Below are 13,659 nucleotides of genomic sequence, written 5' to 3' on the forward strand. Positions count from 1 at the left end.
CTACACTAAACAATAGTCTGCTTCATACGAATATTTGTTATGCCAAACAAAGTAAACAAATAAAATTAGGAAATAAACTAATACTTCTGTAACTATAACTGTAAATATATTCAGATTGTAATGAAATTTTAAAAGAAAAGCCCTGAAAGCATTTTTAAAATTGCACGAAATCTTTAAAGTAACAGAGAAAAGAATAGCAGAATATTTGATTCTGTTCAAAACTGCTATTTAATCATAAAGCTTTAAATATTTTACAAATTTAATTTTGTATGTAATTTTTTAACTTCAAATCATCATGGTATAAACCTAATTCAGCACTTCAGAAGCTAAACTAGTTTTACAACTTAAACTGATTTAAAGTTCTTAAAGTAAGCATAATATTGTGAACAATCTCAACATGCAACAGACCATCAAATAATTTTTAGGTAGAATGATTATATCATTGTCAGCACTTTAACATTTGGAATACAAATCAGTAGGATATTATTGTGATGGGAAGAGATTTTAATGCTGACTTTTACCTGATACAATAAATTCTGGCAAATAATAGCTATAATTCTAGAAACAGTAAATGATCAAAAATACTAAACATTATAAAAACAAATAGATGAATAAAATAGACAAAATTTAAAAACACAAATATATATAACCAAAAACTTCCATTAAACTTCCAAACCAAAAAGTTGAATAAATTAAAGTTAAACCTTGCATGTTCCATTATTTCATCAAGAACATTTTCTTAGCATCTTTCCTTTTAATATATTTTTTATGATTAATTTCTTTCATAAAATAATAAAACTAATACTGTACTTCTTTTTGACCAATCATGGCATTTTTAATTATGTTTATTAATTTAGTATGTTCATGATTGAACATGACTGAAGTATTATTTGTTACTAAGACTAATCATCAGTGATATATTGTGAATATCCATATTGTTTATAATGATGTTAATGTCATTAAAACTGAATTGTGTTTATTTATGAGAAGATATTGATTTGTATTATGGTGAGAATATAAAAGCTGTATCTACGTTACATTTATCAGTTTGTTGCATAGAAATTTTTTCAATTCAAGTTGTTTAAAAGGAAACATATGTCAGGTGTGCTGTGATTTTCCGAATGCACTGTATATAGTGTTTGTACAAAAAATATACAAAAAAAAGAATTTATATTTTTCTTTATCTATTAGAAGTAAATAATAAATTAAATTGTTTGTTAATATATCATTAAAATATACTAATCTTTAATTTTTTTTCTTATTTCTTTAACAGGATCTTCCCCCAAGTTATGAAGAAGCTATCAAACAATGTGCTCCTGCTATACCTGTGCCCATCAGTGAACCTAACAAAATGTAGACATTTCTCTTCATCAATTGTTGTACATACATCAAAAAAAATCCTACTTTAAATATAAATTTATTTAATTTATCATATAATTAGATTATAGGCATTGTAGAATTGGCTTAGCAAGATGGAGTGAAAATTGGCATTTACTATTAGTTTTTTTCGTACATTTTATATTATTATCATCATATCAGAAAATTAATTTTTCACACGTATTTCATTACAAAACAAAATGTACAGAAGAAAAGATTTAAGTAGAATCTTTTAAAAAAAATTTGAGTTTGGAGACAATGTCAAGGAATATTTCAAAATTTAATTAATTTAGATTGACCATATCGATAATATATACATAATTTTTAAATATTTTATATTTAAATATTAAATACTTCATATTTTATTTAAAAAAAAAAAATAGTTTATATAAAACAAATTTCTAGTTTTTATCAAAACAAGTAAATTATTTTTTTCTTTTCTCTATACAACTTCAGTCAAGATGACAATCACTTACTTTGTATTTAAATTTCTTAGTTATTTCCATTTCTCAAAAGATGAAGTTATTTTTAATATTAAACAAATGGAATATAATTGAATCAGGAAAAAATTAATTCATTATTACTGTTACCTTAAAGTTAGTAAATAAAAAAGAAAGCAAGCTTCAATCAGCAAAAACTAATCTAGAGTCATTTATTCATTTTTGTGATAAAAAAAATTTGGAAGAATTGACTATTTAAATTTATGTCTACTTTGTCATTCTATTATCTTTCATATGTTCTTTAATGTATAAAAAGAAATTGTAAATATTATTAACATTGTTGAATCTCTTAATGTTCATTCCCTTCGATGTTGTTACACTGTCAGAATTGAAGCTATTTTATGATAGATCATTTGACAATATTGTGTTTCAACCATTGTGAAGTTTGAATGTTGTTTAGAATTTGAAATGTGCAGTGACTTTTACAAATATCGTACATTAAGTTAGATGAGTTACGCAAGAAAAACAACAGCAGCAATGGTGCATTTTTGGGTAGAATTAAATATTTCAGAACAATCTTTATGAAAATCTTTTATTGTTTTAATGATAGTAATTTGGTAAATGTCAATTATTCATAAATATATTCAGCATTTTTTTCCAAAGAAATGGATAGGAAAGGGTTTAAGTGGTTGTGAACCACATTTGCTTTATTCTTTACAATAGTCTAGAACTATTCATTGTATATTTCCATTTATTTATATGAATTTACAAGCTACAATTTGTATGAGGATATGTTAGAAAATTTTATTCTTCCTATTTGGAATAATCAAATTTCCATTATAATGATTATTATTATTTGATTCATCTTTACTCAGCCCACATGTTCTTAAAACATTGGCAAATCAAACCTGTTTTGTGCCATCGGTTTTATTTCAGATCACCAAACAATGGTCATTTTCATATTTTATCCAATTTCGTACAGTTTGCAAGCATTATGACACAGAAAAAGCAGAATATGCAATATGTAACTACATACACAAAATTAAAATCATCATGAACATAAATTGATTATTACTAAAAAGAAAATACGTTTAACTTGAAAATTTTATAATGAAATCTCATTTATATTATATTAGTATATGAAAATTTTGGTTTTATTTTAATATTTGCTTTTCTTGTATATGGTATCTTGAATCAAGACATTGTATGAACAAGTTTATCATAGTTTAAGAAACTTTGACATTGTCGTGTGAAGTTATCTTACAAGAGTTATATATATAAATATCTATAAGAATGAAATGAGGAAATGTAAAATATCTATATATATATATATTATAAATATACTATTAACTTATGTGTAAATATATATATGAAAGATGGTTCTTTTAATATAAACCCCCATATATGCTTTTCGTTTTATTTTATTTTTAAAAATATATTAACAGTTAGACATTATGTTTAGCACGTTAATATATAATTTGAAATATTTTCAATATTTGAAAAAAAAATTATGTCCTATGTAAGAAACGTAATCTAAATTAGAAAATTTTCAGAAATTTTATGTATTTATAATAAGGGTGTTTACTTAAGTTGTTTTCATTTGTATATTTATTGTCATTAATAACTTATGAGCAGAGCTTGTACATAAGATTCATAGTAGTTTAGTGTGTTTAGTTCATTTATGTTATAAATGTTCATTTTCCAATATACTATTCAATCAAAAAAATGGTTATCTCGGCAATATTGCTGTATTGATGATAATACAAAATTGTTTTAGAATGAAGTGTTTCTAAAAATGAGTATTTTTAGAAATTTAATGTTATGATTACTGGAATTTGTTTTTAATTTCAGTGTGTCACAGATTAGTCATTTTTTTTTTTGCGTAAGGTGACAATGAATTCCTATACACCATGGAAGCCTGTTGTTGAGACTTGGGGCAAAAAATGTTTCCATCTGCGATGGGCACCCACCTAAGTTGCAAGTTGGCTGTCCCATCGATTGCGAAACATGTGGGCAGTAACTGTTTGTCCAGAAAAAAAAAAATGTTTTATTTGAGCCTAAAGATTGAGCCATTTCCTGTAAATTATCATCATAGTAGATGCATTGCCCATTCATTTAATACTTTGTAATTGTCTGTTATCAGATATGTGCTTGTTTTACATCTGATTTGAAATGACATCTGTAGTTGTGTGCGTCTCATAACATCATTCAGGCGCATAGTCAAGGGAAGAAAAAATAAAAATTGTTATTCAAAAATAATCTATTATAGTTAATTTATGTTCTAACTCTTATGCAAAGCTATAAATCTCAAATTAATCTTTATAGTTACACTTTGTTGTCCCTAGTCCAACCATTACCATAAAAAGTTGATATAATTTGAGTTAATTATTGAAAAAAACTTTGGAAAGTATTTCTGATGATTTTAAAAACAAATTTACACACAATTTTAATTTAAAATTATCCAATCACAATGAACTTGTTCAGTGGTAATTGTGAAATATAACTTCAGTTATGTTAATAATTCTGTATAATGTTTCATAATGAACATTTATATATATATATATATATATATAATTTATAGCTGATTTTCTTCTTATCACACTGTTCATTCTGTATATACAGATACAGTGTTTCCATTTCCATATAAGTTATGCTGACGAATGAGCTCAATGAATAAAAAAAATTAGCAAATTTATAACATTTGAAAACATTATTTCATCATTTAAACGAAACATTAATGATACACGATTAAAATAGAACACATTTTTTGCTGCTATTTATATCAATTCACTGTCGTTTAGTAAAACAATGAACCTTGTAAAGTATCTCTAATACCAACATCCCCGATTGGTTAGCGCAGTTTATAAATACATAAGTACACGCGCAACATAAAGCGTGTACACAAAATCGCCGAACATAATAATAATTAAGCACGTTGGTATAAAATTTTCGAACGGATTTTAGCCATTTCCGTACCACGTGACATTCTTGGCAGATATCTCGGTGACGTCAGCTGTTACTAAAATTAGACGAAGTTCGCGTCGTAGGCTGTTTTGACCGTCGACAGTTTTGTGTCGTTTTGGACAAAATGGGACCCAAGAAATCGGCTAAAAGTGGTAAAAAATCGAACGCTGGCGAGAAGAAAGAAGAAAATAAGTCGGATCAAAAGAGCGAAGACATCGTAACTTCGGATGTACCAGCCGACACCCAGTCAGACGTAACCAGTGGCAAGAAAACAGCAAAGCCTAAGGCATCCAGAGCAACAAAACGGAAAAGACCCGCAAGCAAGAGCAAGAGTTCTAAAAAGAGGAAGACTTAATGTAAGTCATATTTCACTTATTTTATATATATATATATTTTTTTTTCTCTCTCTCTCTCTCTAAGCGCACGAGTCGCCATTTTGTTACTCACTCGTTACTCACTCAACTTTCCCCTATCGATCGTTAATGCTATCTTTTATTTCTTATTTTCTGGTATCTCCCGCCAAACGTAACCAGTTGGGCCTTTTTATATGTCGATGACTGCACCGTCACGCGCGTTTAGATACTTATGTACAATACATCTTTCTCGTCGCCGGAAATGACGCATAGTACACGACTTTTAGTACTTCCAAGCTGTTGAATAGGAGGAAGGAAGGAAAGAACGGCTAAATAACTTCTCGCCATTTTCTTTAAAGTTATATTTAACGCGCTGTGAACGTTTATATAAGCTTTCTCTTTCGTTACGGACGAGGAACGTTCCGTGTATTGTTCTTGTTTCTATTAAACATTAATTATATATTTTTTTACTTCAAAAATTGATGAATGCTATTAAATAATTGTTTTTTTAAGATTAGAAGACAGTTTTTTTTATATTATAATTCGCTTAAAATATCAATTTTTCAACGGATATTCATCCGAGGGGGTAATTCCTCCCATGAATAAATCATGTTTTTTGTTTCTGGTGTTTTTTTTAATGTATTTATCTATTGAGTTGCCTCCAGGATAGAAAACGACCTCCCCTTGTCACGGAAATTTTATTAACAGTTCTTAAATTTAAATCGAACTTTGAACTCTTGTACAAAGATTCTTTGTAATTCTTTGTAGGAAAATTTATGTATTGTTTTAATTGTAAACGTTTGAAATTAATGAAGAGAAAAATATTTAAGTATTAAGGCATTTTTAATACAAAATTAATTAAATTATTTTTTAATTAGAAACATTTAAATTTTCTATTGTTTCAGAGCACTTACATAATAAAATACTGGAGGGAATGTTATATACTGAATAGAGTTATTTATTTATTATTTCCTTAATTTATAGTTAAAGGCAACTGTTCAGTTTATTAAATTTGCAGATTACAGCGAAAATAACCTTTCTTAATATTAAATTAAGATTTGGCACAGACCAGATGGACCATTTGGCTCCGGCCTCACATTTATAGAGGCCTTAAAAATATTTGTTCTAAATTATTTATTTCATTACTTTTTGTATATTAAGAAAAAAATTAACACACATGACGATTGTTTTATAATTTTTTATACTGATGTATAATTAATACATTAGATCATCAAAAAAGGTAAGGGGACCCTCCTCTCAATATCTGACAGGCCCCAGATTTTCTAACATCTGTTAAATTTGCAAAATGTTCAGTTATAGAGGTCATATCTCTTGAATATTGACAACAAAATTAGCGAGGGTTGCCAGAGCAGGACACACACAGGCTGAATAAGCTTAGCTTAGGGCCATGTTCTGTTCTCAAAGACAGTTTATACATATTGCTTATTCCACTGTTATTTGGTGAAGGAGGAAAGGTTCCATATATATTGTGGCATAAGACCACAAGTCTAAATTCAGCTCTAAGGGTTGCATGTGATTTCTGATATCTGCAGGACTGAGAAATATTGTCTAATTCCCTCCTTAAATTTTAGTAATTTTTAAATTTAAATTACGGATTAATATAAAATTTGAAGTATATGCTTTAAAGGAAAAGGTATAACAAGCAGTTCACGAAACTTGTGCCCCTTTGATAAAATAAAGATTTCACTCTCAACTTAGTTTTATAATTTTTCATAAGCTCCATTTTAATTCATAGCATCATTATCAGCCATATTTATGTATTGTCATATAATAATTGAATTAAAATAATTTTAAATAAATAAAGTTAACTGGTACCTCTCAGAAATGCCAGGCCACTTACCTTTTTGAGGCTTCCAGTATATTTAAAAAAAAAAAAAAACAAAACGGTTACATTATATTTTTTAAATAAGAATAAAATGTGGTAAAATGTAGAAAGTTAATTCACAAGAAATGAACTAATTCATGTGAGGCCCAGATACCCCTTTAATAGATCCTGATAAGATCTTAATTGATACAAAAAAATAAGTAAAGATTGAATTTTTTTAACCGATTTAACACTATATACAATATTAATACAGGCACAAATAGATGGGGTCTGTATGGCCATTTTAGCCTGGATCCCGGATATATGGCCCTAAAAAGTTTGTGACAGGCTCGCACTCTTCCTCATCTCTCCCAGTTTATATTTAATAGTTATCTCAGCTGGGAATTTAATCATTTTTAGCCCTGTAGATGTTAAAATTAACTAGAGGTGTGTTTTGCAAGTACAGCTTTTTGTCATTCGATAGATTGACATACAAGGTCATATAGTAATAAGACAATATTAATTTTATATAGAATTTTCTTATAAATAAAACATTATATAGTAGTTAATTTAGCTTGCAAAAAATACTTATTTTTATTTAGGCAGATTGCAAAAATAAAAAGGTTATCAACTTGATAGTTGAGAATCTTCATACATTATTCAATGACACTGAATTTGCATTTTAGTGCCAACAGTTAGAGATTAACAGCTATGAGCATCCTTATTCTAAAACTTAGCAATGTACTTCTAACCCACTATAACTTTTTTTTGAATAATTGGCATATCTTCAAGTATTTCTGGCGATTACTTGATGCACTTTTGAAAGCAGCATATTTTTCGCATAAAATACACGCTCTCTCAATTCATTCGAAGTTTCAGCAATTAAACTGAAATATAATGGTTTACCAGCATTAAACTAATTTCCAGCTTAAACTAATTTTAAAAAAATGCAAAATTTTAAATTCACCTTCTCAATATTTTGAATAATTTTAGAAATTCAAATTTTTGAAAATATAACTTTATCTTCTTTACTTGATGCTTAAATAAAAACTCATTCTCTTCAACTGTTTGGACAACACTGCTGTGTTCACCAACAAAGTTGAGAATGGAAGTTGTGTTAACCAATTAGGACTCACTTAGGTTACATAAAGTAAAATAAATGCTAATTGATTGACTTCGACTCTCAACTCTTATTGGTGAGTAAGCCACAAGTATTTCTGTTGTATTGTTTGAGTATTCATTTATTAGATTTCTTCTTTATATCATTCTGTATAGATTTAATGAGATGAAGATATGCAAAGTCTAATGATAAACAGGGAATAAAACAGTGAAACAAACTAAAGAGGATTGGTAAGAGGGTCATGCATTAAGAATTTTAGCTTACCAAAATGGGATCTGGATCCAAACCTGGTCCCATCTTTATTCTGCTGCCTTTATGATTTATGCTATTCTGCAATGAGTGTAACTGTGGTTGACCACGCGCTGGTTATTCGCGGAGAAAAGGATAAAATTCACAAAAGACGATAAAATTTAAATTCTATGTTACTTTAATCAAATTAAAGCTAAGTGTAAACAATTTAAACGTATATTTTCTTTACAGATGCCAGAGTACAGGTGAATATTCTTATCGTCAGTTGGATTTTTGGCATCGAATCTCACCATCTCATTTCATTGATACTTTTCATGACTTTTCCTCATCGTTCATATCCATACCATTAACAATCGGTGTGTAGCACTTGAATAAAGTTAATTCTTTTTTTTGAAATTATTCTTGCTTCTTTTAGTAAAAATTACATATAAAATAATCTATAGAAAATAGTCATAATTAGAGATTAACATTAGCAAATCAAATTATATATATCTATATATGTATATGTTAAAAATACATAAGTAAACTTTTCTTTTCCCTTCTTTAGTGATTTAAGTTAGAAACATTTTCTGAATTTCACAATAATTATTAAATCTTCATATACTGTGGAAGAATCTTAACCACAAATCAGTTTTTTTCATGTTATGATGAAAAACTGCTGCACCAATCCAAGTCATTGGGCGATAGAACCCAGTCCAGAATATGAATGACCCCATTAGATGCTGGAATATCGGTCAAATATACTGGAGAAGCATTTACTTCTACCAAGCGCCCTATCACGTAAAGAAAAACATTAATTTTTTCCTCTTACATACGGAAAATATGAGAAAATTAAATGTACCTACTTTGGCATCCATCTACTCTGACACTAACTCGAATCGAAGCACTCTGTTGCCCTGTTTCCAAGTAATGACCATCCCTTAAATCCGAACTAAAGTAAGCTCCAAATACCATGTGGTACAGGAGGAAATCTGCAAGTTTTAAAGGGAAAAAAAACAATGTAGTATTTTGCAATTATTCACTTTCTAATTTACATATTTATAACTGAAGACACACAACTTTGTAGTACAATATAATTATGTTTTAATTGTGTTCCTGTATTTGGGAAGGTTGTGTAAAAAGACTACAAATTCTTGTATGTTTTAAAAAAATATTCCAACTGAAAACAAACCTTAAATATATTTCTCCCTGGATTTTTAGTTAAATATTAATTGAAAAACGTTACCTTTCAAGGCTGTTTTGTTAGATTTGTAAATAGAATATTCGTCCTTGGGCATTTTAGCTAGAGCGTCGTTGGTAGGTAAAAAGATAGTATAAGGTCCAACTAAATATAGGAATAAAAAAATAATAAAAAATACAAAAGTTATTATTATAACACATACATTTTTCTTGAAAAAAATAATTCCAGTTAAAATTTATTACACTCATTTTTTAAATTAGAATATGTAAATATTTTCCAGATAATGTTTGTATTAAAATGGTAAAACATTCGTGATAAATTTTCATTATTTAAATTTTATTACATTAAATTTCTCATAGAATTATCATCAACACAGATACGAAAAGCATTTTGTTACTCAATTAGATGTCATTCCTACATACAAGTACTGTATTTGAAATGAACGAATGTAAAAGTGTGGACTTGATTTCACATTGAACGAACTTACCATCAGTTAGTATATCGTTTAACTCCGCAAACTTGACCAAGGATAAGAATCCATCAAATTTATTACAGTCTTTGATAGTTTGGAGCAAATTTCGATCCCCGAAAGGAAAAAGAACTCTGTCTATAACATGAATGACTCCATTCTTTGGTCCTACAAGATCAGCATATATCATTCTTCCTCCGTTTATGGTCAAAGTCTGAAAAGTAAGTTAATTGTTGTATTAAATATATTTTCTTCAAACCAAGTATTTTTTCTTATTTGTAAAACTTCTAAATCTTCAACTTCGACCTTCGGAAAGAGAGGAATGAAGCTACTTTAATAACTGAATAGAATCTAATTCTAGGATCAGTAGAGGTTGAGAAGCTGATTCATTTGCTTTTGAGACCTCAAATAAAAAAAGTGTTATATACAGTAAAACCTTCCCAAAACGGAAGCCTGCCTAAACGGAAAAATTTTCCGGAACGAAGCGATTTTCTATCTTGCTATAAGTTAAACTGTAAATCTGTCCAACGCAGGAATAGAAGAGTTTTTTGGGTACCCGTAAAGCGGAAAATTTAAGATTCCAGTCGTAGACAAAGTAAACTCTCCTGTATGTCATCGCATAACGCGACAAACTGTTCCGAGAACGATTTCGAACCTTAGAAAAACTGGGACATGCGGACACAATGTTTTTGTTAATTAATATTAGTCTTTGTTGGGATTAAAACTACGGGTAGCACGGAGTTCTCGAGAAGCAAGGAATTTGATTCGTGAAAACATTGAGAATAAATTAACACGTGCTGCCAGTTTTCCTTGTATGGAGTAGTTAGTAACTAATTAGTACAGAGTATTTGAAAACAAGTTGATAATTATCAAAGATTGAAATTCCACTAGAAGTCAGATACTGAATAACTTGGTTTTTGTATTAGATACTGTAATGCGATTAGAATTTCCGACAGCGGAGCCAAGACACCAGTTTTTGGTACTCGAATTGGCTTGTTTTCTATCATGTGAGCTCGTAAGGATCGTATTCCAGAATATTCAAACATCTAACGGGAACTTTTTGGAATCAAATACTTTTCAATTCTTGCATTCGAATACTCTCATCTTCACTTGGAATCATTTTGCATTAATCCTAATAATAAAATTTTTTACGTATGTAAAAGTAACTTTATTATTAGAAAAAAATGAATGAAAATGTGTGATATAGTTTAAAGATAAGAGAGAGAGAAATACTAAAACCCGTTCAAAACGGAAAAAATATTTCTTTAACCCATAAGAAATACAATGGAATGAACAATTTTTAAAAAATGTTTTAAGGCCCAGCAAATGGTCCTATTGACTCAGTTCTATCACCTGGTCAAATGACAGGACTAGCTTTTTGTCTATATTGGCAAGACTAAAGACGAAAAGTCGCTCAGTAAACTTTAAAAAATAAAGCAGAAAAAGCCAGTAAGAGCAAAAACGACCTTGAACGAAGATAGTGAATTTGATAACCTCAAAGTGAAATCGTTAAAGCCAATAACCCCGTTTAAAATAAATTGAACAAGCGAAAATTTCGAAAAAAAAAAAAAAAATCCATTACAACATTAACTGAAAGATCCACTGTAAATTTGTAAAAATAAAATTTTGTTTTTAAAAATCTCAATAATTAATTTTGAATAGCTCGTCATTTTTAATCAGTCATAATGTTGGAAATGTTCCTTAAAATACCGGAAAATAAACGTTGGTATGAAATCATATACACTTTCAAATACTAAATTATTGCGTAATTTATTTAATTATTATTATTTTTATATATTGCATACATCATCATTAATGACAGAGAAACATGAAAGCATTTCAAATTATTATTTCCCGCAATAGAAGAAAGAAATTTTGTAGTTATTGTTTTGCTGCTTCTCTGCAATGCTAATATCTAAATTTTTATACATTTAAATAAAAAGTTTTAAGAATTAAATATTATCCAGGAATTTTTAATTTTAAGTTAAGTGACTAATAAAAAGATGGCTGCTTCGAACAGCATTAAGCATTATTTCTCTTCGTTTTCATTAAACTTAAAATGTGAAAAGGAAGAAAAATAATGACCACAATTGTCACTAGGTAGTGCTTTTAGTAAGAAATTGAATACATAAATTTTCTCACCTCATTATCGTTATTATTAACTCTGAGGTTGCCATTAGGCAAATTCGAACCTAATAAACCTCCTTTTTGTAATTCTTCCAAAGGCATTCCGCCGACGACCACGTGATTTCTCAAGATGGTTTGCAATAATTGTTTATCTTGGCGCCATCTATCGATAGTATCGAGACTCAACCGACAAAATGCCTCGTTATTAGGCAAGAAAAATGTGTATGATCCTAGAAATAATAAAGAAATTAATAATATTTATTAAAAACAAAGAACATTGTGTTTTGAATCGATAATACAAAGGGAATATTTTAATTTATGGAAAAATGATGCATGTCTTGATTAATACAGTCGAATCTCCTCCAATAACAGCCGCCTCTAAACACAGGCCATCCTTACAGGAACTTTTTTAAACAAAAATGCATACAAAAGAACCTGTAAACCAGTGTTTCTGAACCGTGTGGCCACCTTGGGCCCACAGAACATTTCAAGGGCACCAATTCGTTGGGCATGTGCACTCTTTTCATTAATATCCAGTCGGATAAGCTCATTCGACTTGTAGTTTTCTTCTCTTGCTTTCTTCTATCATTTCCCATACTTTTCTGTCCTTTATCTTAGTTTATACCTTCTTCCTCCCTCTTCGGAAGTTTTGAATACTAAGGTCGATCTAATTGGCATGGCTTTCATCAACCAGATTTCTGCTACTCGTTTCCAATGCAGGATACAATGTTCTTCCATTTGTCTTGGACACTACTCCATAAGGCAGTGGTTCCCAACCGGTGTTCCGTAAGCACCTCCCAAGTGTTCCGCAGATTTAGTCGCAAATCGGAAAGTGTACAATCGTATTCGAGCCGCCGAATATCAAAAAATTAAAATCATAAAATTTTCATAAACTTAAATATATATGTACAACTCGTACTCATGGAGTGTACTACTGTTTCGAATAAGATAAAGGCAATGATAAAAACTGAATGAAATATGTAAAAAACATCAGACACAAGTTTCCCATTAAAGTTATTTAGGTATATTTTTTCCTGTCTTAGAATTGGCATTAATAATATGAGTAGAGATTTTGAATTATAACTGCTCAATTCTAATAAAATAACTGATGACAAGCTTATGTATTTCATATGAACTTAAGTAAGTGTTCCGCTAAAGAAAATTGCTCACAAAAGTGTTCCTCATCCTAGAAAAGGTTGGGAACCACTGCCATAAGGTATTTTGCTTTGCCTAATATTTTAGTTCTCTCCTTTTTCCAAACTGTCGTTTTTGCTTTTCAAATCTGGACATCTGACTTGTCTCAATCTCGGGACTCCGGATGTAGAGGATACTCGCCGGTATTACAACTGATGGATAAAGGGTTCGGTCTGTTTCTTCTTGCTTTCTTTTCCGGTTACTTCTCTTCTTCGCAAATTATGTTTTCTCCCCCCTCTCTCTTTAATAAACATCTTCTTTCTAACGTCTACCGCTTCGGCAGCTTCGGATGCATAAGAATAGTTGGGATCTTCCTCGTTTCATAGTGTTTCCAGATATAACTGGAGCTAGTTGCTGCATG

At 29.4% G+C, this 13,659-nt stretch overlaps 2 protein-coding genes and 1 long non-coding RNA gene across 4 annotated transcripts in view; 2 read left to right on the forward strand and 1 right to left on the reverse strand.

The window, feature by feature from the left end:
• Positions 1-4,076, forward strand: part of LOC136975397 (uncharacterized) — a 43,083-nt gene extending 39,007 nt beyond the window's left edge. For both annotated transcript variants that reach the window (XM_067270442.1, XM_067270443.1), the window contains exon 7: positions 1,274-4,076. In XM_067270442.1, coding sequence (XP_067126543.1) covers positions 1,274-1,357 — 84 coding nt within the window. In that variant the 3' untranslated portion in view covers positions 1,358-4,076. The remainder of the gene's footprint in view (positions 1-1,273) is intronic.
• Positions 4,077-4,384: 308 nt separating this feature from the next.
• Positions 4,385-8,724, forward strand: LOC136975399 (uncharacterized). Its single transcript, XR_010880786.1, has 2 exons — positions 4,385-5,137; positions 8,560-8,724. It is a non-coding gene; the product is annotated as an uncharacterized lncRNA (long non-coding RNA).
• LOC136975398 (uncharacterized protein sll1735-like) lies at positions 8,633-12,326 on the reverse strand. Its single transcript, XM_067270444.1, has 6 exons — positions 12,120-12,326; positions 9,996-10,191; positions 9,554-9,652; positions 9,174-9,299; positions 8,846-9,101; positions 8,633-8,765 (listed from the first exon to the last, which is right to left on the reverse strand). Exons 1-5 carry the CDS (start codon positions 12,204-12,206, stop codon positions 8,971-8,973), a joined length of 639 nt encoding a protein of 212 aa, XP_067126545.1. The 5' UTR covers positions 12,207-12,326; the 3' UTR covers positions 8,633-8,765; positions 8,846-8,970.
• Positions 12,327-13,659: the final 1,333 nt, after the last annotated feature.

Source organism: Centruroides vittatus, unplaced genomic scaffold (assembly GCF_030686945.1).
Source record: "Centruroides vittatus isolate TY-2023 unplaced genomic scaffold, ASM3068694v2 contig_371, whole genome shotgun sequence".
NCBI lineage: Eukaryota > Metazoa > Arthropoda > Arachnida > Scorpiones > Buthidae > Centruroides > Centruroides vittatus.